This window comes from Silurus aristotelis (assembly GCF_946808225.1).
Source record: "Silurus aristotelis genome assembly, chromosome: 21".
Lineage (NCBI taxonomy): Eukaryota > Metazoa > Chordata > Actinopteri > Siluriformes > Siluridae > Silurus > Silurus aristotelis.
The window spans coordinates 11,993,409-12,020,050 of record NC_139594.1 but is presented as its reverse complement, the minus strand read 5'-3'; the positions used below and the strand labels follow the sequence as shown (position 1 = coordinate 12,020,050).

Below are 26,642 nucleotides of genomic sequence, written 5' to 3'. Positions count from 1 at the left end.
TGCTTAGCACACTGCAATTTATGCTTTTTTGGTTTACAATAGTTTTGGTAACAAAATAGAACCTCTTTGTATAACAAAGAACAATTTTGTGATGAAAACAGACATCCAAAGATTCAAAAATCCTTCCAAAATCTTCCAGTGCTGTAAGAACATACACCGAGATCAAGGTCTGGAAAAATCTTGGCAAGATAATAGAGATCAAGTAATTAAATATTTGGAATAAAAAGATATATATATATATATATATATATATATATATATATATATATATAGATAGATAGATAGATAGATAGATAGATAGATAGATAGATAGATAGATAGATAGATAGATAGATAGATAGATATTCTATTCATCCCAAAATGGAAATTTACAACCAATTAGAAGAGTCCACACCTTTTGGCCATTCCAGTAGGACACATGGGGAAGAAATGATCTTGTTCTGGAATAGAGTCTAATTCTTCTGCTACAACCTGAAGTAGCAGATAAAAAGCATATTCCCGATTCGAGTTTGGAAGCAATGTACTATAGATGAGGAGACCTGCGATCTAACTGAGTCAGTAGGAAGCAATATGACCCCATTAAAAATTACATCCATCCATTACAATAACTCCTGTGGGGGTGAAAGGTATTTTCTACGTTGACAAAAACAGGGAGTAGGAAAGCAGGTGACCACCAGGACTGATTAATTGATTTTTAACCCAATATTATTGTTGAACCATTCTGGGGAATAAAAAGACTTATTTTCATAAACAATAGTGTGGTTGTAACAAATGAATTAGCGATGAGGGCTGAAGTTTTGTTTGTAAATTAGGTGCTAGGTCAAAAGCGCATAAATATAAACATTTGAGAGTTTACAAGAGGGCACACCTTTGGTGCTCTTTACATTTTAATCTTTATTTATGTGGTTTTATTATGTATGCATATACACAACATTTTTGTGGTATACGGCTACATTAGTATATTCAAAGAATTAATGTAAAATTTGAATTGGCACACAAGCAGTAATGAGCACAACAGATCTTGTTCTTAAATTTCTGAGGAGTAATAATTGTGTCTAAAGAACAGTCAGGATTTAAAGTGGTTCTTGGGACAGAGGGTCAAGAAGCAGCCATGAGTGAATCACACTTAAGAAATTAGTGATGGATGGGATGGGCTCGGCCACCATTATTTTATTTTATTGGAAAGGACCTGGACATTCGAACATAATGCTGGCGGATGAGAGAATGATTGGAAAATAAAATAAATAAAGAAGATGGGTGTTGCCCAGACGACAGAAGAAGGTGTATAGCTATATGTATTGACTGTTATTGGGTGCTTCCATGGGACTGGCTGGCTTTATTTCCGCTAAATAGTCTTATTTGACACATAAAATCGTGGATCGCGAACTTAATTGGTTCCTTTTACATGTCATTTTAACTTTGTTTTTTTATTTATTTCTTTTTGATAACAATAATACGCCAAGACATTTCAGTCAGTTTTAACCCAAAGCGGGGGTTTCAATCGGGTTGACGTCACAAGCCATGTAAGACAACTTCCGGTTTCTGAACCAGTTGTCAAAGCGGCGGCCATCTTGGCTCTTGTAAGTGCTCCGAATTAATAATAAAATAATATCGCCGAACGGGACTACGCTCGGAAACCGCCACGAAAAGTAAGTAGACGCTTGAAATGCGCGGCGATGCTCGCGTTCCCTCGTTATCGTGTGCAGGGTTTAGATTAAAGGTCATGCGCGAGTCCTCGGCCAATGAACGGTTTCCTCCAATGGCCGATTGTTTTGGAGGATGAACACGGGCGCCATTTCCCTCCTCGCGCTCTGAGGCGCTTATTGGTGGCTAGTGGAAAGGAGTGGAGGTGACTAGAAACTGGGCGCCACTCGCCGCCATTGCGGCTCCGCGTAGCCGTGGCGCGCGGTGCACTCGTGCGGTCTGTGTTGAGCCGAAATGGGGGTTAGTTTTACAACTAGCGGAGCCCTTAGAAACCTTGATTGGTGGAATCTAGTCCGAGGTTTGATTGGTCTGAAGGACAGATCCAAACGTAGTCTTTATTGGTTAGGACGCGTTTCGGCACTTTACAAACATTTAAGAAACTTGTGCATGGGCCGAGCTGCCTGAGCGAGTCCGAGCTGATCCACACTTCATCGAGCCCGAATACAGCGTGTTCGCGGCCTGCTCCCCTTACCAAGCGTTGTCTTCAAACTTTCAGCCGGGTGTCCATTCGCGCCAGTTCTCCCAGTTTCTCTTTAAAATGCCACATTCTCGTTTTATTATGTATTATAATGACCCATTCGCTCATTGGGAGTTCTGACCGTACAGAAGCTTCTGTTCAGCTGTAATCAGTCTTTATTTGATGCGGAAGCAGCGCGCGCTGATCCGGCTGGTTTACTGTAATACAACTCAAAAATCCCGTTTTATTGTCTTTAACTCTCTCTCTCTTTAACTGTTCACTATAACATGTTAAACAGCAGCTGTCTGGTTTATCTTAACACTTTTTAGTCCACCTCATCTGCACATTTGTCCCCTTGTACCCAGGCAACTAAGGACTTTAGATTAGATTAAACTTTGATTCAACAAAAAAATTCAGTTAGCATCTAACCAGAAGTGCATAAGTGGACTTTTCTCTTGATTTTTACAATAAAAAACAGTAAGATACATAGAGTATAAGGTCCATATATACAGGGATATATAAGGGTGATTTCATTTAACTCAACCTTCCTTTACTTCAGGAAACCACCACATATTAATTTTCCTGCGTTTATTTATTGAAATGACTGAGTTTAGCGTTAACATTTGAGTGTGTGTGTGTGTGTGTGTGTGTGTAGTTGAACCTCAGTGCCAAGACTTGATATATTTAATAAATATTATAATAAATATATTTTGAACCAACTCAAACCGGTATTATGTTTGTAAATCAATGTAATATTCTGGAATGTCCCAGGTTATAACCTAATAACCCAAACAGGTCAATTTTTTCATCTGTTTATCTATTCAAGTATTTCTTCAGTTTTATTCAAGGCCCCAAAAGTTCACACAGGCGAGAAACAGTTTGCTTTAAGCAACCAAGTTGAAAAGACGTGATCACAAGATCTAAACAGGGAAATAACTTCTTTTGAAAGCTAGAATAGTGGATAAAAGTGTTCAGTGTTTAAGGATAGCAAAATCTACAGTTTTAAAAAAACAGAACACTTTCAGTAATTGATAAAAACAGAGATTAAGGCATGAGCACATGAGCCGAGACCAACCAGCACAGACAAAAAAATACAGCTAAAGAAGTTTGCAACAACAACAAAACAAAGAACTTGAATAAGAAATCATAATACTGCAACATTTTGAGTTATTTTCACTGTTTCCACAAAGTATAAGAAATATCATGACCTCTTAAACGATCGGCAAAAGTTTGTAACGCCTCCGTCTTAAAGAAATGGAAACGATCGCTAATAAGCTTTCACAATTGTGTGTAAAACTTAAGGCAGTATCTGGTGTGATTCTCTTTTCTGTAATTTGTGTGGTGCTGCTGCTGCTTTAGAATCGGTCTTGTATAAAGTGGATGTTAGTGAGTCAGAGTGAAACCTCACATTACAGCACTTACTCTGCATTATGTGAAAACAGTAGGTGTTGCTGTCACACAGGATGTGACATTTCTCTGTCCCCACTTTGGAAACTTGTTCAGTGGCCATGTTTAATGTTGCTTAACGTTGTTATTTTAATGTAACTAGTAAGACGGTCGGTTAATGTTCGAAGAGAGACGATCTATTTGCGGTTTTGGGTTAATTGTCTACTCTAGGTATTCATCACAGTGAGACGCTCCTGTCGGGATTAAAGAGATGCGGCTCTAAGAGTAGGTCTGATGAGCTACATTTTCCTCAGATGATGTTTTTGAAGAGTATAGCAAGTTAGAATAAAAGGTACACCATTATATTTTATTAGGAAATAATTTGATTGGCAGAGTGAGTAGTACTTTCAGAAAACTTGGTCCTGGAGACCAGAGGACTCCAGAATGCTAAATGTCACTGCATACAAACCTGCACTTTAAATAAACAAAAAAAAAATTAGTTTCTTAAATCATTCATGATCGTTGTTACGTTAGAATGCAATACAAACAAGTGCGTTAATGTAAAACTTTAAACAGGAAATACTGATGAGGATATAGAGTATGCAGCAATGCAGTAAACCTTAATTCAGGATTTATCTAGCCGTTCATCTTGTTTTCTATCCTAACATACAAACAAATAGTGGGGGAATTTGATTGAAACTACGATCCTGGTTTAGAGCTCCAAAGTCGGCTAAAATGTCCACATTTTGTAACCTATTTTTTTTTTTCATCGTAGCAGTATACGGCCTGTGTTGTTTCTGTGAATGTTTCTGAAGAGCTCTTTCGAACCATCGTGGCATGGATTAGTGACCATTTAACCCACAACGCGTGTTAGTTGTGGTGATCCGGAGCTATCAGTGAGCGCGCGCTCTAAATGCTTACGTTTTGCAAATTGGGACCTCTAGTGGTCAAACAGTGCGGTTGAATTCAATGCACCAATTATTGGAATCAGCAGCAGAAGAACATATAATCAAGAAGCACTCGTATGTGTGTTTATATACATGATATTTCTGTCTTTCACTGTCTTTTCATTTGCATTTATGGAATTTGGCAGACGCCCTGATTCAGCTTTAAACTCTATAAATAAATGCATCCTCATACTGGATCACTGGGTCAGGGACTGAGAATGCTATCGGCCTGGGAGTGATAGTGTAGTATGAAATAACCCAATGTTTTTAAATAAGAGTGTCAGGTTAAGTACTTAATTTACATAACTCTTTATATAGTTTTCTTATATGCACTCACTATTTTTTTTTCAACCCCCAAATAATTTGCAGACTACTAAACCTGAATGCAGTTTGCCTTTGTTTTGAGATCCTGGAGGGATAACTACTTTGGGTGTGATGTTCGTATGCAGAATATGATCATAGTACCGTAATATTAGTTAGTGTAGCAATTTATGTTTTTAAGATGTCATGGATTAAGTTGTAATAATTTCCATAGAACATCGTGAATAACTTGGTTTAATACAAATTTTTTCGTCTTCTCAAACTGCAGAAAAATGAACAGCCTTTTTCTGAAGAAAATATGGTAGCGTGGAAATTTCTCTCACCATAAGGTACGCTACATGGACAAAAGTTTGTGGGCACCTGACCATATGATTTGTATGCGTTAAAAAAAAAATCGTAGTTCACATTTGTTGTTAAAATAACTTCCACTTCTGGGAAGATACTAGACACTAGATTTTGGAGTGTGCCCGTGGAAATTTGTGTTCATTCAGCCACAAGAATGTTAGTAAAGTCAGGTACTCATGTGGGGTAAGGAGGCCTGGGGTGCAGCTGGCGTTCCAGCGTCCCAAAGATGTTCAAAAGGGTTGGAGTCGGAGATCTATAGCAGGCCACTCAAGATCTTTTGAAGCATATCTTCACACGGTCATTCAAGTGGGTCAAGTAAAGGAAAAAATTGTAATGTTACACATCCTATACAATTGTGTCCTTCCAACTTTGTGGTACAGTTTGAAGAAGAATTACACATGGCTGAAAAAGCCCATAGATAGATAGATAGACAGACAGACAGATAGATATTTCCGACAAATATTTTGCATGCCTCATCAGAGAGATGCAGTCAGGTTAAGGATTTGAGTATATTTGCGTTGTTTGAGGAAACATTTTGAAGAGGGGTCCCTTTTTTTTGTCATCTTTTCACTGGTTGACGTGCAGGACCATAAGTATGCACAAAGTGCTGTTTGGATTGTGGAAGACTGCACATCCACCTATCAGTGTGCCTTACTGCTTCACAGTTAACTGTGATGTCTGGGCAGATTTGCGTCAATGCAGAAGTACAAAGCAGCTCCAAGTCTAAATGTGATGAAGCGTTTGCTCTTTTCTACGTAACAAAGTTAAGGATCGTGTTTCAGAAAAGAAAATATGCTTTACTATGCTTTTTTGCTCTTTTGATAGTCAAGACCAGTGACCTCCGTTTAACACGTAGCGTAAAGTAATCATATATTAGCTATATAACTGCAGGAAAAGGTCCAGTGTGCTGCTGTGTGTTAGTTGTTTAGAAACATAACTTTTTTAAACATAACTGATGTTGATGATCGTCGAAAAAAATGAGCAAGTCTTCAGTTTGTTTTTGAGCTGTTAAATGTGGTGTTCTGTTCTTGCATGCAATAATATTTGAATTTGGGGCGTATATTGTTTTTATTGTGCTCAAATTGTGTTACTGAAACTGAGGAACAACGAGCAAAACTTGATGTTTGTAGATTGGAAGGTGCTGCAATTCGGAGCAAAAAGTATGAGCTGCAGTTTACAGCATCAAGGTGTGTAGCATCAGTGCGAATAGCGATGCGTTTAAACACACAACAATGATGATCTCTGGCTATTAAACCTACCTGTCCACCAGTTTTATAAGAAAGAACTAGCCTTTCTGCTGAATCTGCTTGTCCCAGGCTCATGATTTGTCTGCTTGTGCCCTTTCTCACTGAACAGCAGGTATTTCCAGGAATGACAGGGATAACCTTGAGATCATTCCGCCATTTCAGGCATCCTTTAATCTGCCTCCATCTTCTCTATAAATGGCTCAGATCTATTCTAGTCTGCTCTTGTCAGATCAATTTTTTTGTAGTGCCGTAATTTCAATAAACCGCTAATTACTTTACTAAGTCAGAGAAGATATTTATTGTTGCGTCTTATTTGCTGATCTTTTTTTTTTCTCGAAGCCAGGGACTGTGCAGTGTAAATCAATAACACGCTTTCCATGAAATGAGCTGCTCGAGTTTTAATAGGAAGCTGCACTTGAAATAACCTTTGTTATACAAGAGCTTTTCTAATTTTACATACATACCAGGATTGAAATAGGTGCAGAGACTAAACAAGAGCTAGCCTGGTTTCTTTTCTTGCCGATTGTCATCATGGTCTTGTATCTATTTCAGGAAGATGTGTTTGCATATTACTGATTTTGTCAGCATATTTGGCCCTGGCGCCTTAAGGTCACCTCTAACCGCGCTGTGTTTTCCGAGAACTCGTTGTTCTCATTGTTTAGCGAGACGGTGCTGCTTATAATTTCACGATACGTTACATCAACGAATCGCACATTCTATAGAGCTTTAGTGCCCAGATGTCCTTGCGTGCCTGTGTGACGGCTTATCTGCCCTGTGTGACATTCCACTTTAAATCATCCGGCGACGGCATGCGGCAGCTGCTTTGACGCGCCTCAGAGCCAATGGATGGCCTCGAGGTTATTTACGTCAACGCTTAGCCAGCCAGTGTGCTAGTCAAAGAGGTGGGCTCTAGAGACATTTTGTTTGACATTGTAAATAAGCGAGGCACAGTTGTAGGTGAAGAGCCAGTTGTTCCCTTCAGCTCCGTACAGTTCCAGCAGGACACCAGATCAACAGAGAAGAGTTCTGAAGCTAGCGGACAGAGACCCTCCTCCACCCTCGTCCATGTCTATTTTTTTCCCCCACTCTGTCCTTTTGTTCGTTGTTTTCACGCTGTTCCTTTTTTTTCCTACCCTGACCCCTAGCCCACTTCTCAAGGTAACTTAAAACAGGAAGTTGACTCTCTGTGAAAAGGGGTGGAGCAGAAAAAGGCTGAGGAAGGGGAGGGTGGGTGGGCAGGGAGGCAGAGGGTGGAATTACACAGCCTAAGGACAGTCAGCTGAGCCAGTGGAAGCGAAAACAGGCTCTATCGGATTTGAAGAGCCGAGAAGAAAAGGGTGGGATCTGTAGGAGAGGCGGGCCATAAGTATCACGTAGCAGGCTAGATTGCTTACTTTCAAGTGTTAAAGGGAAAGCAGGCAGGAGATTTTTTTTGTCCAGCATTTGCTGTACTGCTCTACAGTCTCTCCTCTCCGTCTCTCACTTTCTCTGCTGTTTTCTCTCTGACTTCACATTGAAGCAGGGGTCAACTGAAAGGCAAACAGAAGCGTAGCCAGGCACAGGCGGACTGAAGGCTGTAATTGCCTTTAGTGAAGTCAGTCAGAGGAGGAATGGAAGGGGGCTGTGTGTTAAGGGAAGGGGAGGGGGGGGTAGGAGTTGATGGGGTAGTGAAAACAGAGGGGGTGTGTGTGTGTGTGTGGGGGGGGGTGTTGTTGCTTTCCTCTTGGTTTCGGGATCGGCGTGCAATGCCGACTGCCTGCCCCACACACAGCCTTTGTTTGCTCTCAGGACAGAACCTGTGGACTAGAGTTTCTCTGTCCATCTCTGAAAGAGACGCACATCTTCCCTCAAGTCTCCAGTGCACTATGAAGGGCCTGAGGTAAGTGTGACAATTGGGTTTGAGCAGTGACCCTACAAAACTGGTTGGGTTTTTTTTCCTTTTTTTTTTTTTTTTTTTTTTTAAACTCTCGCTATGTCTCTCTGCCCCTCTGAAATGGGATGCTTCCTCTGTCCTCCACAATGCTTCTCCTTCTTTGTGCTCCGCTTTGAATTTCTTTCTCGTGTTTTGAATCTTTTACAATAAACAACAGTTTAATATACAGAGTTTTGAGACGTGCATAAAGCTAATGTTTTGTTGGAATGGTTCCCCCCCGTTCCCCCCCATGCTGCTACTACTACTACTACTACTACAAGTGTCCTCATGCGAGAGTTGTTTGGTTTCGGACCTGTTAACGGAGACTCTAGAAAGGTCTCTCATGTTCGTTTTGCGTGTTCGAGTGGTGGAAAGATGGTGATTGTGTCCCCTGCACAAAAGTCCTGCTTCACCTTCAAGGCCCAGTCCCTCATGGCTTGTTTACACTTTCTTGACAGTGATGTAGAGCAGAGGGCAAATCTGGTGAGAGTGTCTTGGGAAAAAACTTGAGTAAGGTTTAGGATACAGTAAGGTTTAGAGTTGGTTCAGGGGAGCTGCTTGTCTTGTCCTTCTCGTGTTTCAACATCTCCGCTGGGGTACTTTCCCCTCATTTAATGCGCATTAAACGAATCCGAGATCCATTTCGATTTCTGTTCTGCCTCTAATTGAAAGTTTCCACTGGTACCTCAGATAGTAGAGTCCTGCTGGATGGGGGGGAGAGAACTAAAAATAGCTCCAAGTTACTGCCAAATCTCTCTGCGATTTGTTGTTTGCATGAGATTTGAATATCATTTAAGCCACTCAGGGCTCCATTAGTGATAAGGAAACAAAAAACTAAAGATGAGCATTGGATGGAAGGGGTTCGCAAATCCTACCGCACATGTGAAGGTGACCTTTTTTTTGTAAACGAGGCACTTCCAACTCAGGACAGTGCTCTTTTCATTTCGAAAAGAAAGCTGCCAGGTGTGCACTTTGTTTGCTCTGGAGCTAGCATTAGCTTGTTGTACTGTCTGTGCTAGTGGGGCCTGTTGGCGTATGAAGGTCACAAGAATGTGAGAGCGGCTCGCACAGTCCCTCAGTCAGCAGGGAGAGCGTGAGATTGAGAGGACAGTGCATGCCTCACGAACCATCACACAAGAGGGGCTCTTTCAGCATCAGCTTGCTCTCTGGAGACACCGGCACGCAAATTGGCTCCTCGGGTTTAACACTGGGTCAGTGAGAGCTACAGCAGAAGTCCTCTGTTCCCCTCTCGCTTTCTTCTCTGCTACTGTATCTCCCTCGTATTTTTTTTTTCTCCCTCCCTCTCTCCTCTATTGAATGACCTTGAGAGATCAGTAACCGCTTTCTGGAGTTGGTGGGAGGTTGAAACAAGGACATGTTAAGCTCTTTAGGTGCACTTTGATTACTCAGAGGTCACCTAGTGCAGCCCTGTCCCGTGTTATCCCACCACCTCGAGCTTTTGCTGTCAAAACAAGCAGCAGGTTATTTGTTGGTTAATTCGTAATTCATTGCTGCGCGTCGCTCGGCGCTCTGTTTTGTCGCGGGTAGATGATTAACCAGTAACCGCGACAGCTTTCCCCACTGTCCTCTGTGTGCGAATGTCACAGTAGTTAATGAGTCCTAAATATCACTAGACTAGTACGTTTAGTACCCTTGAGATGACCTTTTGGTATCGTGAGGACCGGTATGAGAAAAGGCTTGGGATCTGTGGCATTGAAATTCAACCCCTATTTGTTTTGAGATGCTTTAAGTTTCACATCTAGCGGTTTGCCTAGTCAAGGACATTTTGGAACGCTCGAGAGAAATATCTCATTACCATGCCATGTTATTCATAAATAGTTCAATTCATGTGTGAAGTGTGCCTTTCAGTTTTGCCAATTCAATTGCTAGACATGTTTTTCTAAACATGCGTGCACGCACACACACACACACACACACACACACACACACACACACACACACACAAAATCCTTTTGTGCCAAATTGTTCTGTGCTAATTTTTTTTTTTTGTGACAGTCCCCCTCCCCATGCCTTTAGCATTTAGATGTCAGATAAGGTTGTGTTACTCGTTCATATCTGCTCTCATCAGCGCTCCATTTTCAAGGAATGAGGGCGGGGAGGGGAAAGACATGATATAGAGATCACTGGTGGCAAAATCCTCCCCCTCACGTCTCTTTAAAAAAAAAAAAAGTTTCCTTTTTTTTTAAGCCTGTTACAGTTAAAATTAATTTGTGATTGATCACATTTATGATTTTTAGTCAAGAGAGCGACCGATCCCTTACTCCAAACACCATCCAATTAGAGCTAAGCGTCTAACTAGACAAGGGCACCTTGGATAAACCTTCGTATACCAGATGTTTGGAGGTGGGGGGAGGGTTTGCAGTGTAGTACATGGTTTAGACAATAAGGGAGAAAATCTGTGTGTGCTGCTTCATGGTTATCAGCTTGGTTACCCTGCATAACGTCTGTCCTTGTCATTGTCAAAGCTTTGCTTTTTAAGACCAAACATAGCTAAAGTATGAGGCTTTGTAGCTGAATCACTTGTTGATTGGGTCACTGACTTTTTAAATAGGATTCAACTTCAGCGTTTTTTTCTTCCTTTCCTGGTTATGTGCTGTTTTACAGACTGAAGTTATTAAGCCTTCAAAAGACACGGTCGCTTCCGTTCACAAGAGCCGAGGAAGCAAAACTGTCGTGCTTTCGCAAGTCTCCGGACCCTGTGAGGTCACATATGCGGAAGAGGGCAGTTCCTCTGAGTGTTACGTCACGCTGTAATGCAGCACGAACAACACTTTTAGACGATTCCGTTGACTTTGGCTCAGCTTGTCTCCAGAAATATCTGCAGGTTTTTTTGGTGGAAAACCTTCGCCCGTGCCAGTTAAAATTCCACAACTTGTAAGATTTGAGGAGCATGTCCGACTTAGCGGGAGTAACTCGGGGTGGGGCTTAGTGAAGGATCAATCCTGTGGTACATCTGTAAAGCTGAGGTTGTTTTGAATAAGGTGCTGTTGACATTAGTCTTGGACTTTAGACATAACAGCAGACGTTTCGGTGTAAATCAGTGACTTGTTCTTATTTAAAAGATGGAAAGCTATTTTGCAAATGCTTTGTCGACAGATAACTCGTAGCCTTCATGTTTTAAAAAGTAGAATTTTTACTAAGTGTTTTAAATCATTCGTTCAGGTTTTTCTTTCACTCCTTTTGCCCCACCGTAGTTAACATGTGTACTGTTTTAGGTTTATCTTCAGTTTTTCCACACATCTCTGATTTAGTGTTTAGTATTCGACTTAAATGTCCTTGAATGGAAAATCTTTCTGTGTGGTCACATTATTGTATTCAGTGTGCACCAGTATTTGTGCGGTCCATCATTTGAAACTTGGAAAGTGCACTCATTTGGCCTGGAGCAGAGGTTCTTGTTGTGTTTGAGTCAGCACAGTGGGCACATGCTCTTTTCGTGGCTCTCAAGAGGCTGGGCGTTGTGTCTCCTCGTATCCCTCTTCATCCAACATCAAACATTCGGCGTAAAAAGAGCCGCGCTCGGCATGTCCTCCTGCGTAACCCTTGAAGCAGCAGCCATTATAATGGAGCTAATTAAACCACAGCATATTTCAGTCCACCATTTCACCCGGTGCCTATCATGGAGGTGTGAAATGGAGGCGCGCACCTTTTGCTGAGGTACCGGCGAGCGCTGCGGGCCACCTGCATGGAGCAGGCCGGGGCTAGCAGAAGAGATCCTGCTGATTCAGCTTGTGCAGACAGCATCGACTTTCCGAGAGTCAGAGGAGCAGTAGACTCTGCCAGTGAGGCAGGCGCACAGGTCAGGAGAAATCCAACACCAACGCCACTGCCCTGTTTGCTGAAGGGCACAAGCAATCAACACTCGTATGCACAAAAAATGCAGACAGCTTGCTTATTCGTGTGAACAGAAAGCAAGCCCAGGGTTCTGTATATCAGACCCTGATGGATTTTGAGCTCGGGTCTGTAGACAACTTTAACAGTCAGTTCGGGATTCATTTGGTTTACGATGGACCAAAATCATTTATCGTGTCACATTTCAGGATAAAAGTTTAACACGGCTACCAGGTTAAAACCGGGTAAGTTTGGCTGTGCTGATTCGTCAAACCTTACATGGAGGTGTTGCTGGTTTAACCTGGCTTCCGATTTCTTGGGAATTTGACAGTAGTCCAGCTCTCACAGTTTTCTAGTTGCTGAAATAGCGTTAAGTGAACCATCGTTATTCTTTTTCTCAGGCCAATTATTGAGAATCAGACATCCACATTCAGAGTGAGAAGAACCTGCCACAAAACCAAATGGAGAACCAGATGGAGTTTTAATTGTTTCTTATATTAATCTCAGCAAAGTAATCAAACACAAACACCACCACACTGATCAGGGCAACCCATCTCTCTCTCTCTCTCTCTCTCTCTCTCTCTCTCTCTCTCTCTCTCTCTCTCTCTCTCTCTCTTCCCCCCCCTCCTCTTTTTTTTTTTTTTTGTTTATTTGTTTGTTACTGAATAATTTGCCAAATCCAATTTTCTTTCTCCAGCATTAGTGCATCGCTCTTATTTTTTATTTATTTATTTTTTCTAACACTTTCAACTCTAAAACAAGACAAGGCCATATTTCATGTAGCCAGGCCTGGTCAATACACATGGTTTATTTATTGGTTTGCTTTCTGCTCCAATGCTATTGATCTATATTCCCCTTTAAAAAGCAGTAGATCCTCTTGTGCAAGTACACAGTTATTGGCCTCTGTTGAAAGCCTGTGTTCCTGCTTATCCCCATTGTGCAGTAATGTATGCGAGACTGTCCTGCTGCATTTGACCCACATAGAGATGCCACACAGAAGTCTGATTGCTCCTCTGTCTAAGCAGTTTGTCTTGCTCTTGGATTATAGTCGTATTGCACAAGGTCTAGTTTTCTTTACTCTCGCACCAGTAGCACCCCACCCAGCTATTTTTGGCTCGCTTTCTTTCTTTTTTTTGCCAGAGCGGTTAAAAGGGAAAAGTGTGAGCAGCGCTTTTTGAGTTGCCCAGGAGCACAAGCTCAGGCAGGTTGGCTGAACTTCTTAGCAGAATTCCTCTCATGCTATAGTAACCTGCCAGCTTCACTCTCGAAGCACCAACTCGTTTCGCAATTGTGCGTGTCAGTGTGTATATGGGTGATTTCTTGGGTTACACACAGAGCTGCCCAGTCAGTGTAGAACATTTGGTCAGAGTCTTGGAAACACAGTGGACTTAAGCAGTCGTGAATTCCTATCTCCAGGTTGCACAAGAAGTTTGAATCCCTGTTGCTCCTCCTCATGCTGCTTCATGATTTTCTCTTCACATATTACTGAGTAAAGATGCAAGAAATTGTATTTTACTTTTATATATACTGTATATTGTTTTTATTTTAAAATATTTTTTTAAATGAAAGATTGTGTAGTTTCTTTTTAAACTGTTTTAAATTCATAATCAATTTCTGAGGTGTTAAAGGTTAATTTCTTTGTCTCTTGTGTTCTCCAATCAGATCTGGAGATGTCTGGAGATTCATTTGGATCCGCGGCAACAGATGCCCAGCAGAACCTTCAGTCCTTCTGGCCCAGGGTCATGGAGGAGATCAGGAACCTCACTGTGGTACGCTAGTTGAATAAAGCTTTATGGTTTCTTTATAAAATAGGGGTGAAAACATGAGCATAATAATACATCACATAATGTACATACACTGTACAGACAAAAGTATTGGGACAGTTGACATTTTAATCCAGACGTGGTTCTTCTCCAAACTGTTACCACCAAGTTGGAGGCACACAATTGTATAGAATGTCTTTGTATGTGGTGGCATCCTGGTTAGAGTGGAAGATCTCCTGTTATAAAGCTTTGACCTCAACCCTACTGAAAACATTTGAGCGCTGAAGTCCCCCCAGGCCTCCTCACCTCACCTACATCACTACCTGATTTTACTAAAGCTTTAGCGGTTGAATGAGCACAAAGCTCCATGAGAAAACTTCACAATAGATAGATAAATCTTGTCATTGCATAGTACAGGTACACGGCAACAAAATGCAATTTTGCATCTACCAGAAGCGCAAATAGAAGCAACCGTGCAAAAAAAGTGCAGATAAATATGCAAATATGCCGTTGAGTAAAAGTGGAGATTCTAATAAAGCAAATGGGGATAAATGTGTAATGGGATGTTCCAAATGCACATCAGAATCTTATGTTCTGGTGTCAACAAACGTTCGTCCAGGTAGTTTATAATCACGATAAGTGGATTCATTAGCACATTAATAAACTGTGTTCTGATCACGAAAATATATTAGTAGTTTACCAGAATCGATGTTATTGCATAAAGATTGTGGGTATATAAGTTAACAAATAAACAAAGTGGCAACAACGACACACCTTTTTATTACACTGTTTATCGAGGCAGTTCTGCAATAAAATGAAAATTAATTCAAAGTATACGCAATATTCCTTTATATTTACACTGTTTTACAGACGTCTCATTCAAAACCAACATAGATTCGAGTGTTTCCTGATAATAAATGCCTGGCTCATTGCCCTCATGTGGAAAGTGAAATTTGTGTTTTCTTCATAGTGGTTTGTCCCACACGTCTGCCCCAGAGTGTAAATCCATATCCATCAGAGCATATCTGTGGATATTAATGTTGATAGCTTTTGAATAGGCTTAAAGAGGAATGATCATGCCCTGACACCCTCCCGCTCTGTTTCAGAAGGATTTTCGCGTGCAGGAGCTTCCACTTGCTCGCATCAAGAAAATCATGAAGTTGGATGAGGATGTGAAGGTGAGTGTGACCAGTGATCGGGTTCACACTGTTCAGTCACGTTCACTCCTCACAATACACTTTTCATTCCACTGACACGTGAAGATGTTTGACCTATACGTCATGGCGAGACCTTTGCAGAAAAACGATGTTGCACTGGCCCAAATTAACATGTGTCTTCTTTCTTCTACCCTACAGTCCAGCATTCACCTGGAATCAAAGCATTCAGATACACATCCTTCATTCTTTCAGTTCTTTAATGTATACTTCAGTCCATCCGCCATCTTGTCTCATTTGACCTGTCCTGTTGCACAGTCGTGTGCGCAGTGTGTGGCATGGGCGGTACACTGTTAGTAGTTAAAGAGAGACCTGTGTGGGAAGCATGCATTCGGCTAGAGTGGTGTTCACACGCTTAAAATAAACTAGGGCTTAGAGTGGGAAGAAGGTTAAACTGGAACAGAAAGCCAAGGCAATTAAGAGCTCAGCGTCACTGACATGAGAAAAGACCTTGGGACACACTGGTTCAGCCTTATTTGTGTGTGTGTGTGTGTGCTCTGCCCCTTTGCTCTGACCATGAGAATTGGTGTATGTGTGCCTGCTTACCATTTAACCCCCTCCATACTAACCCACTGTAGATGATCAGTGCTGAGGCTCCAGTGCTGTTTGCCAAAGCAGCTCAGATCTTCATCACAGAACTCACTCTGAGAGCCTGGATTCACACCGAGGACAACAAACGGCGCACACTACAGGTGATCTTTAACCTCTTTTCTCAGATCCTACACTCACCTATTGGCTTTTTGCTTGTTATTGAGTCAGAGCTTTATCATCATAATACCAGTTTGTGTTGAGTTGTGACTAAATGGAGAAATCGCTCGCTTCCCGTTCCCTAATATTAACTTTATTCGAGCTCGTCAGACCTGTTACATAAATCGTCTGCTACTTTGCCTGTAAATACATGTGTATATCGCTATTAATCACAGATCTGTGACAGATTTCTAGTTTTGGAAGAAGCAGTTGATTTTTTTTTTTTTGCTTGTGTCTGATCAAATTCTAACACAGAAGCATGTTTTCTGAACAAGCTAGATTTTTGGGACAACAAAACAGATCTGAAGCTTTATCAATTTTATTAATAATATTCAAAGTATATAGTTCTTGGAAGAATTCTCTTATAGCTCCATACCCTTTTTCATTACAGCGTGGTAGAGTTTTGAGTTTGGCCGAACCTGTAACATTAAGCAGTTAATCACTCGGTATGTACATTTTTGTCATGTGTTGACTCCCGTTGCTAAGGCCGTGTGTTTGCAGCTATGGCCTTTGTGAACGCCTCGCGTCAATCAGGGTCACCCTGACAACGCTCATCACTGGAACAACTGCGAGGATATGACCCTTAGCCACCAAATATTAATCACAAGGCTCAAAATAGATGCTAATGTAAGGGGTGACAATGGGGTGGTGGTCTTGGCAGCCAGTGTCATGTGGAAAGTACCACATGGATAAGTGGTGGGGGTGGTCGCTTACAGCCTTGAAGCTGAAAGGGCTTCAGATTATTACCAGTCACACTGCACTAAATTTAGCCTGGAATATGTCCCTGTGGCCAGAATTATCATGAAACTATCATGAAAGTTTATTTCTATTTGTGTTTATTTACTGAAAAAAATAAATATAATTGAAAAACATAGGAAATGGAACAAAAAAGGTCCAATCAGCTCATTGCTATATTGTTACTCATTGCAATATACATAACTATTTATTCAATCAGTATAATATGCACAATATGTATAATCACCTAGTACTCAAAGCATCCTCATTCAGTTAAAATATGATGTAAAATGTATTTATTTCTGTTTTTCTCCCTTTTTCCCCCCCTCTATCAGAGGAATGATATCGCTATGGCGATCACCAAGTTCGACCAGTTTGACTTCCTCATTGACATTGTCCCAAGAGATGACCTTAAGCCACCCAAACGACAGGTAGGAACCCCGGAAAAGCGTTTGTTTTTAAGGTTAAAGATGTAAAATGCTGAAAGACTTGTAGTCCTGAGGAAGAGGAGCTCTGTGCAGCAGCACTGCTGGGGATGTGGAGGTGCTGTAAACATCCTTGACTGGAAGCTGGGAGTAAGGCCAGTAAAGGCTTTCAGTCGGATGTTTGCAGCATCTTGCTCCCACCGAACGTCCACTCCATCACTAATAGTAAATCATCATACTGACATCCAGATCAGAACACACACTGCTTTACAGGCGTCTCGACCCCTCAGCGTGATTCTCCGGGAGACTTCACCACTACGGCAGCTGTAACGCGGCGCACTCGGGCCACAGCTTGCTATTGTATCTCTGATTAGCGTGGCTGATGTTATCAGACAGCTCCTGGTGCTTCTGTCATGTTTGTGTGTGAGCAGGTGTGTAAACATCCTACACTCTCAGCTGTGACATTACAAAGCTGGGAGAGGGGTGTTTACGCTCATTCTCACAACTGATTCTTCGCGTTCTCATTAAAAAGCTGGCACTTGGGCGAAAAATGTGATGCTATCTTCTGCTTTGTATTATAAAACGTGTCTCTTTATTTGGGTGCATTTTGATTAGTGATTGCGTGGTGATGTGTGAACTGTGTTCCTCATGATTTATTTAATTTTATTGCACCTGAGAGTCTCTGGGAGTTTCAGCATTTGCGACTTTGTAATATTTCAATATAATTTATATTATTTATTAGAGATCAATTGATATGGGCTTTTCTCTGGCCGATGCCCATATTTAGAAATCGGGGCAGACGATTATTTTTTTTTTTGGCCAATTTTCTTTCTTTTTTCCTTAATTTTCATGCCATTAAATCGAATCCTTAATTATTAAGATGTGATGCAAAAATTGCTTAAATCAAACATTTGTTAAACAACACAAGCCTCTCCAATCAGTGCACTGGTTACCAGGATTTTGTACCCGAGGCTTCATGTAGCCTAAACAACAGCTGTTTAAAGGCTCACTAACAATACAGTTCCAAAACCCGTATTCTCTTTATAAAAGCAGCATCATATTAACCAATGAAATCTATAAGGCTCGATTACGAACGAATGATAAGAACTTATCAGCACATAACAAGCTGACGGGCGGCCGTCGGGGAATGTCTGGTGGCAGACTGGGCGTTTTGAGTGTCGGTCGGCTTTAGTTTTTGCTTTAGATTCTGCATGTGGAATCAGCGGCGAAGCTTGTTGGCGAGAAAGAGAAACCGATCGGCTAATTAGTTTAGCGAATGAGCACAGGAAATAATTGAACACGATTGTTTTGTAAATTTTTAGCAATTCTTGTCTTTGCAAATAGCAGACGTGTTGAAACAATCTACACGAGTCCGTTAGTAATGATGGCGGCAGGTGGAAATGCCCCATGCTTTAAATACGTACAGGTGTAGCTTTTCCAGTTTCCTTGTTTGAATGCCGAATACACACTACTGCCACCTGCTGGTATGAGTGAGTTATGTTCTCTCACGCAAGCGCAGAACGTACATGCACGGTTTGATGGGTCAGATGTGCCTGCCTAATAATCGGCCGATACCAATTAATAAATATATATATATATTGGTCAGCTGATAAATCGGTCGATTATTTATCAGTCGGTCCTTTTTTTATTTAAAAACGTATAATCTTTATATAAACATCTTGTTGACGTACCAGAGATACTAAAAACGAAACAAAAAATGTAGGGTATTGACTGAGATGTACATGCAACCAAAACTTACTATTCGAAGCCCATTTTTAAAAATGTATCTTTTTAATTTATTTATTTTTATTTAATAGGCCTGTAAAATAGGCCCCAAACGCTATTTCCTCAACTTTTACTATGAGGGTAAATAAAAAAAAAAAAATCACCACAACTGTTGGATTGTTGCTTCCATCACTGACATTTCCACATAAGAGTGATCCCAGTCTACTTGTTTGATAGTGATGTCAGTTAGCAGGTCACAATTTTTCCCACGAGACATGACGTTCAAGCTTCCACCGTGGCACAATTGAATGTCATTTTTAAAAGCTAGCAGTAAATACAAAATTTACAGGGATGAATGTGTATTTCCAGGTAAAATAATTTAATCCCATAATACATTTTGCTTTCATTTAAATAATTTAATCAGAGCCGGTGTCACTGGATATTGTGGGACAGTTACAGCACGTCGTCATATCGCACAAGCCCCAGCGCGACTTCTGACAGCGTGAAATCTCGCATTACTCTACCCAACCCTCTCTTATTAGTTATTTATTTGAGGTCAGCCTCTAGTATTACAGTGTTAAAATAATTTATGGAGATGTAACCTAGTGATAGGCTTTATCCTATATGTTTGTGTGTGTGTAGGAGGAGGTGCGTCAGTCGGTTGCCTCGACAGAGCCAGTGCAGTACTACTTCACACTGGCACAGCAACCTGGTGCAGTGCAGGTGCAGGGGCAGCAGCAAGGCCAGCAGGTGGCCACACCCACCACCGCAACCACCCTTCAACCTGGCCAAATCATTATCGCCCAGCCACAGCAGGGCCAGGTAAAACACACACACACACTCACCACTGCAACCTTTGCACATGACAAGGCACCACACTTGAGCTCAATTCGCTCAAATTACTTGAGCCACACTTTAGAAGAGGATGCTGTGCAGTGTCATTCACACTTCACTATCAAGTGAGAAGAGTGGATCCCCAGTCACCCTCTCATCTGCCCCACTGTAACATTAGTCTAGTCTCTGAATGTGAACTCTGTGCCCAGTCTCCTGTCGCTTTCTCTTTTTATTCTCTTTAGTCTTATACACTTTCTTTTTGGCACTGTATCCAAGTCGCTCTCACACACACTCTTTCTTCCTCCCCTTTTTTTTTTTTTTTTTAAACCTTCAAACACTTTTTTTGTCTTCTGTTCTCTCTCAGTCCTTGTCATTAACCTAATTCAGATCTTTTTAGTCACTTACAGACACCTGAATGTTCTTATTTGTTTGAACTTTTACTTTCCAGCCCTCCTGATCTCCTGCTCTACATTCAGGATCTGTTTTATGCACTTGCTCTCACACATGCTCTTTTCCCGGTGCTGGACTTTATTCTCTGTGTAAGGATCAGTGCTGTTTCAGCAAGCCTGCTATTCGCTGAGTGGTCAGGGAATGTGAACAATGCTTTCACACTTGGGACAGAAAAAGGAGGGAGTCCCAAAATGGAAGAGACTGTGCTTTATGAGAAATACCCATGTTTTATTGCAGAATTAATTACATTGAAATGTATAGTGCGTAGTGACATGTCTTAAGCAAAAATATACAAATATAAAAAAATATACTGTAGCAAATCAGATAAGCATGGAAAACATGAACTAAAGTGGCAGAGCTGATCGTGCTTCAGCTTATCAAGCCTATGCATTTATGTAAATGATTTAGTTCAAGGCATCTAATCAGACTAGAGACCAGCTACAGCAATAGAAGCATGAGATTAGAAAGAGGAGTGTGTTCAGTCTTTCATATATCTCTAATCTGAGTCATGAGCATGACCCAAAAAATGCATATAGACAAATAGATAGAAAAAAAGTATTTTTTGCTGACCCTCATGTTCAAGATCGCGGTCCAGTACATTGTAAACTTTTTAGGATTTAATGCATGTCTGAAATAAACAGAATAAATAAAAGGAAGTGCAGAGCATTCAGTCCCAGCTGTTTCTGTGAACTGACTGTGTTGCTGTGGCTTTGACCCTGAGGATTAAGAGAGACATGCCATGCTTGGGTTTGTTGCTGCTTTTTTTTTTCTGTTTGTTTCCTTTTTTCTTTAACATCTCACCTCAGTTGTGCACCACTTGGACAAAATTGTTATTCTTTGGGCTGCTATTCATCAGCTTATGAGCAATTTTTTTCCCTTCATTTTGCCTTATGTCAGCTATGCATCAACATTTTGTTTCATGCATCTTATACTTTGTGTCGCTTATCATTTGCTTTGCATGTGCTTACTGCTTGATTCTCTCTCTCTCTCTCTCTCTCTCTCTCTCTCTCTCTCTCTCTCTCTTCCTCTCTCTTCCTCCTCTCTTCCTCTTGCCATGTCTTCATCCTCAGGTGTTGCAGGGGACCACCATGCAGCAGCTACAGCAGGTGCAGGTAGCTCAATCACAGGCTACCCCGATCACGGTAAACTTTTCCGACCCCAAACTGCACCTTATGTGTCCCTTATGTAACACCTGCAATGTAACTAAAGGGTAATGCAGTCTGACTCCTTTATATACTGTGTAAAACTTATTCAACGAGATTATAGGGACACACAGATGTAATGCAGTGTATTGCTGTCAGGCTGATATTCACCTGAATGCTGGTTTGGGTCAAATCTGATTGAATTTAATGCACAGTCCAATCTTATATCCTGGTGCATTTCATGGCTATCATGGTCTGATTAGTGTCTAGTATAGCATCACAAATGGGGAATTTGGTTTATCAGAGCACAATTTGTACAATTATTATAGTATGGACGCCATGTTAAAAGGCTCAATAATATGGCAATATCGCAGTGTAAACCAAAAGAAAGCTGATCAGTGCATTAAACATGACAGGACATGAAGGGTTTCTGTTGTAAATACCTGTATCCATAGTTTATCCATTCAACTGATAAGTCAGGCTGCTGGATAAATTGCTCCTGTGTATTGGGTGTCCTTCTTTGAAGTCTTGGCTGATCGCCTTTCATGGCTAGGTGAATTACCGCCCAGGTTTCTCTGCTTGCTGCAATAGGTCAGGGGTCACAGACTTGCCCCACTCCTCTTTCTTATTGCTTGGATCAGTTTCTTGTGATTTCTAAAGGGCTGTCTAGAACATGGGGTGGTGTGAGGCTTGTTGTAAGCTTAAGTAGCACTAGTGAAAGAAAGCCACCATAGATAAGTAGCGTGCCCTTAACCAAAGCAAAACTTCATTGCTCAAGCCCTTAACATTTCTAACTGATAGACTTCTTTCTTTTCACTATGCTTGTGTTCTAGAGCGCACCGGTGACCATGCAGGTGGGAGAGGGCCAGCAGGTGCAGATAGTGCAGGCGGCCGCACAGGGCCAGGCTCAAGCCCAGGCAGCACAACCAGCCGGCCAGACCATGCAGGTCATGCAGCAGATCATCACCAACACAGGAGAGATTCAGCAGATTCCTGTAAGTGCTGCACTACCATGATTATCACAGTCATGATTATCACAGTCATCTAAATATCCTGTCTAAATATTTTAAAATGTTGCAGAATAGTGTTATGTGAACATTCTTTACAGAGGAGGGAGAAAGTTAATGAGAGATGGAAATGCTTTGGAAAAGTTTATTTTGGCATTGTACCGTACAATAGCTTGAAATTTTGCATGCTAATATTCCATATGGTCGATGTGGATTCTTCATGGTCCTGGTGTATTGTTCGAGAAGATAATAAAGCTGTGATACAGGTCGGGTTCTGGAAACTTTCCATGGGAACTTCGTCTGGGGAATTTTGGGAATATTTAAAGTTGGAAATTTACCAGGAATTTATGAGAATTTGCAGGAAGTTATGGGAATTAGTTAGAAATTTGGGGAAATATATATAAACTGTATCATATAAACATTTTGTTTGGTCATACACCGACATGCATGCAAACTGATACAAACTAATACTCGACTTTTATTTAATTGTTATAGTATAATTTTGTTGGATAAGAGTTTACACACAGCACAAGAAGCATTTCAAACTTAAATTTGTGTAATATTTATTTAATTTACGTGAATACACGTCAAAATTGATTTTTCTTTTTTTTCCGAGATTCAAAAAATAATGTTATGTTCTGAAAGAATGTACAGTACATGTAGGGGGTGTGGCCTCAGTAGCCCTGCAGTAAGTGTGCCGTGTGCATGTGATTGCTGAAAGCGCAGGATAGAAATTAAACTAAAATTGCATTACATGGGGTTGTTTCAACCAAAATTATCCTGCAGGAATTATTTTCATAAATGTATGTTCCCTGTAATAAGATAACCTGTTTACCTAGATGCAGGTAACTTGCAGGTAATCGTGTGCTCACTGTCTCCTCCTTGTGGTGGTGTTGCTACAGGTGCAGCTGAACGCTGGAGGTCTGCAGTACATCCGACTGGCTCAGCCCGTTTCAGGAGCACAAGTCGTTCAAGGACAAATACAGACGCTCACAACCAACACTCAGCAGGTAAAACACAACCAAGCTACTAATGAAACGATCTGTGTATGGCACCACAGTTGTGTCTCATCATTATCATTCCCGTTGCCTGATTGTTGTTTGAGAACTTGTACTGATAGGTGGACATTATGCAGTGTCATCAGTTTTGTTCGGATGCCGTTAAATGCAGTACAGACGCGCAGGAACATGATGTGCTTTTTGCTCTTTTTGTTGGCAGGTATCGCAGACAGAAGTGCAGCAAGGGCAACAGCAGTTTAGCCAGTTCACTGATGGTCAGGTAAGGTCACACAGTCACACTAACTCACGGCTTTCCACAATATATGTAGTATTTCTACTTTCATTTTTTAATTCAATTTAAATTTATTTGTGTAGTGTTTTTAACAAAGGACATTGCCCCAAAGCACTTTTACAGAGATATACAGATTTACAGATTTTTATTTGTTAAGCCATAGGAAGTCAGCCTGCTTTATTTATCTGATTTAACTTTACTTTATTGAATTTCTAGTCTTAGACAAATATAGTGGCAAGCACACCCAAATAAAAGTAAACTTACTCGTGGTCTAAAATGCTATTTCATGTGTATGAGGACCTCAATTAAGAAATGTATTCAGGAGCTTCTTGTTTAAAAGCTTGTTCAAATGAATCCTCACGTTCACTAATGAATCACAATGACACAACTGTGTGTCATCAGCATAAAGCTGAAATGAACTATTAAAATCCTGAATTAAAAAACCCATGGAAAGCGTAAGGAGCGAAAATAAAATGAGGCCTAGAATAGACCCCTGAGGTACTTCACAGGTAAGGGCAGTAGGAGAGAGCACATCATTCCCAACAGAATGCTCTTAGTTATATAAGAAAGCATTTAAAGAAGCCTGCTAAATACCATCGCACTGACCGAGTGTATTAATCAGGATTATCAGCCATGTCGAGGCCTCAGACTGTTTAATTTTTTAATTTTTTTAAAAAAGGAGTGTTATGTTCTGTTGCAATTTATAGAGAAATATTTGTGATTAAATAAAGAATTGCTTCTAGGAGAATCAGGGCCATAATTGTTCAGAAAAAAAGGCTGAACATATAATGTAGTTCAGAATATAAGCTGAAGTTAAAGATTGATTTACAGTAAGAAGTTGTAGATGAGGACAGTTCATTGAAGTACCTTTTTCAGAGAATGAGCAGGTGTGATAGCAAGGGACGAACAGCAAGAAAGATTTTTGGAAATGCTGCAGTCTACTTGCACTGAAGCTACTTGCAGTCAGGTGAGAGGGGGGGGAAAGCACTGGATTACAATAACCTCAGTTCTAACACTGTACCTTATTGTTATAATATTAATAATGTAGAATTAGCAGTATTTATCTTTATAGCATAAAGTTTAACTTGGTTTAAAAAATATAATAGGCGCAGGAAAGAAATGACCTTTGACAGTAGCACTAAATGTTTAAAAAAAAAAAAAAAAAGTATGGGAGGGGAATGTGGAAGGGCGAGTGGTGGTAGATTTTGCTAATAGGCTGGAAATAGCTGTGGTAAACACTTATTTTAAGAAGAAGGAGGATCATAGGGTGACGTATAAGAGTAAAGGAAGGTGCACACAGGTGGACTATTGGACAGTGTGTTGCCAGAGAACAGTGTAGCTAGACAGCATCGGATGGTGGTCTGTAGGATTGATTTAGAGGTGAAGAATAGGAGGAGAGTAAAGACTGAAAAAAAGAATATGATGAACACTGAAGGAGGAACACTGCAGTGTGAGTGTAACACACTCACTGGTTTGGCTCTGAGCCCTTTCCTGTTTGCAGTGGTGACCAACAGGTTGACGGACGAGGTCAGACAGGAATCTTCGTGACTCTGATGTTTGCAGATGATGTGATTTGTAGTGAGAGTAGGGAGCAGGTGGAGAAGAGCCTGAAGAGCTGAAGGTACATGCTGGAGAGAAGAGGAATGAAAGTCAGTAGTGTGAATGAGAGGGAGGGCAGAGAAGTGGTGCGGTTGCAGGGAGAAGAGGTGGTGAAGGTGGGAGGAGTTCAGGTACCTGGGGTCAACAGTGCAAATTAATGGAGAGTGTATTAAAGAAGTGAGGAAAAGAGTGCAGGCAGGGTGGTAAGAAGAAGAAGAAAAATTTTGTATTTTATATTTATATATATTTTATATTTATATGCACACATCCTATGGTCTATATCATTCTTTATATATCATATGTCCTCTGGTCTTTCTTCTCCGCTCTCTCTCGGCCCTGCAGCAGTTGTATCAGATCCAGCAGGTGACGATGCCAGCAGGTCAGGAGCTAACTCAGCCCATGTTCATTCAGTCAACAAGCCAGACAGCCGATGGCCAGGTCACCACACAGGTCAGCGCCGACTGATGCGTCGCACTTCCGCCCAGGCACTGACTACGTCGTAACCACACTGCTCCAGACCAGCTCGACCAGAGGGATTGCATCCACACCACTATCAATACCCACACAGGGCGCCATTTTATTTATCACACACAGCCATATGCAACGCCAACATGGCCGACTGCCCTAACTGCACTTTGTCTTAGAGCTTTGATACAATTTTTGACTGCAGTTTTAAAGAACGATACAAACTGGCAGAAATGTATTTTGGGTTTTGCCACGCTTGGGAGATCCTGGTTAGTTTAATTCACTCTGCTCCCACAGGTGTCTGGCAACATATATAGTCATCTGCTTATTACACTGAGAGCAGCATTTTTTTTTCTACCATCATCCAAACAACACTTTTTTTTTGCATTTTTCTTAAGATTAAAAAGCAGCCAAAGCTGCATTGTTTTTTTCAGATCAGAAAAAAATAAGATGATGTAGTTATGGGTGAGTTCTGTATAACTCGCACTGTACAATCCAAGTTATGGAGCTTAATAAGTAGTTGGCTCCAAATGATCCCACTTGATCTCATCTCACTACAGAGACTCCATATGGTACAGTCTTCCCTGCAGTGTCATTAGAGCATGTATTGGCGACAGTGGTCTGATTTGATATGTCCAGGCTCCTCTGCCTTGTGTAAGGCCTGGGGAAAGCCTTTGAGCTTTGTGTGGTTTTGAATAATAAAAAAAAAAGTGTCTGTCCTGGCTTGAAGTGTCTGTTAAGCCCTGATTTGTTGATCATGTCGTCTTGTGAACAATTCAAAAGTTAATGCTAAAGCCATAATCTACACGTCTTGTACATGTTGATCTCTGTAGTTTGTATTATAACTCTGCAATTCACTTTTAATCATTAGTTCAGTTTTATTAGTTTACTTGTATAGATCTGCAATTTGATAATGTAATTGTTGAAAGGGCTTCTTACTGTTGGGTTTTCTACATGCAAAAATGTGCGATGTATGGTGGGGTGGGGTGGGGGGTGTTTGGTAAATGGAGTCTGAGTGTAATAATTTGTGTATCCCTTGTGATTGATATTGTGAATTAAAATCCCTCTTTGGACCAGA

At 41.0% G+C, this 26,642-nt stretch overlaps 1 protein-coding gene across 14 annotated transcripts; it reads left to right on the top strand.

The window, feature by feature from the left end:
- Positions 1-1,185: 1,185 nt before the first annotated feature.
- nfyc (nuclear transcription factor Y, gamma) lies at positions 1,186-26,642 on the top strand. 14 transcript variants are annotated; one of them, XM_083523328.1, is made up of 12 exons: positions 6,252-7,565; positions 8,196-8,286; positions 13,831-13,937; positions 15,038-15,109; positions 15,724-15,837; positions 16,963-17,058; positions 19,420-19,599; positions 21,132-21,203; positions 22,037-22,198; positions 23,113-23,220; positions 23,429-23,488; positions 25,442-26,642. In XM_083523328.1, exons 3-12 carry the CDS (start codon positions 13,839-13,841, stop codon positions 25,562-25,564), a joined length of 1,086 nt encoding a protein of 361 aa, XP_083379454.1. In that variant the 5' UTR covers positions 6,252-7,565; positions 8,196-8,286; positions 13,831-13,838; the 3' UTR covers positions 25,565-26,642. The 14 variants fall into 14 exon arrangements, with proteins under 14 accessions (XP_083379467.1, XP_083379458.1, XP_083379464.1 ...); XM_083523338.1 differs by lacking the exons at positions 6,252-7,565; positions 8,196-8,286 and adding an exon at positions 1,484-1,649 and having other exon boundaries at positions 15,041-15,109; XM_083523334.1 differs by lacking the exons at positions 6,252-7,565; positions 8,196-8,286 and adding an exon at positions 1,484-1,649.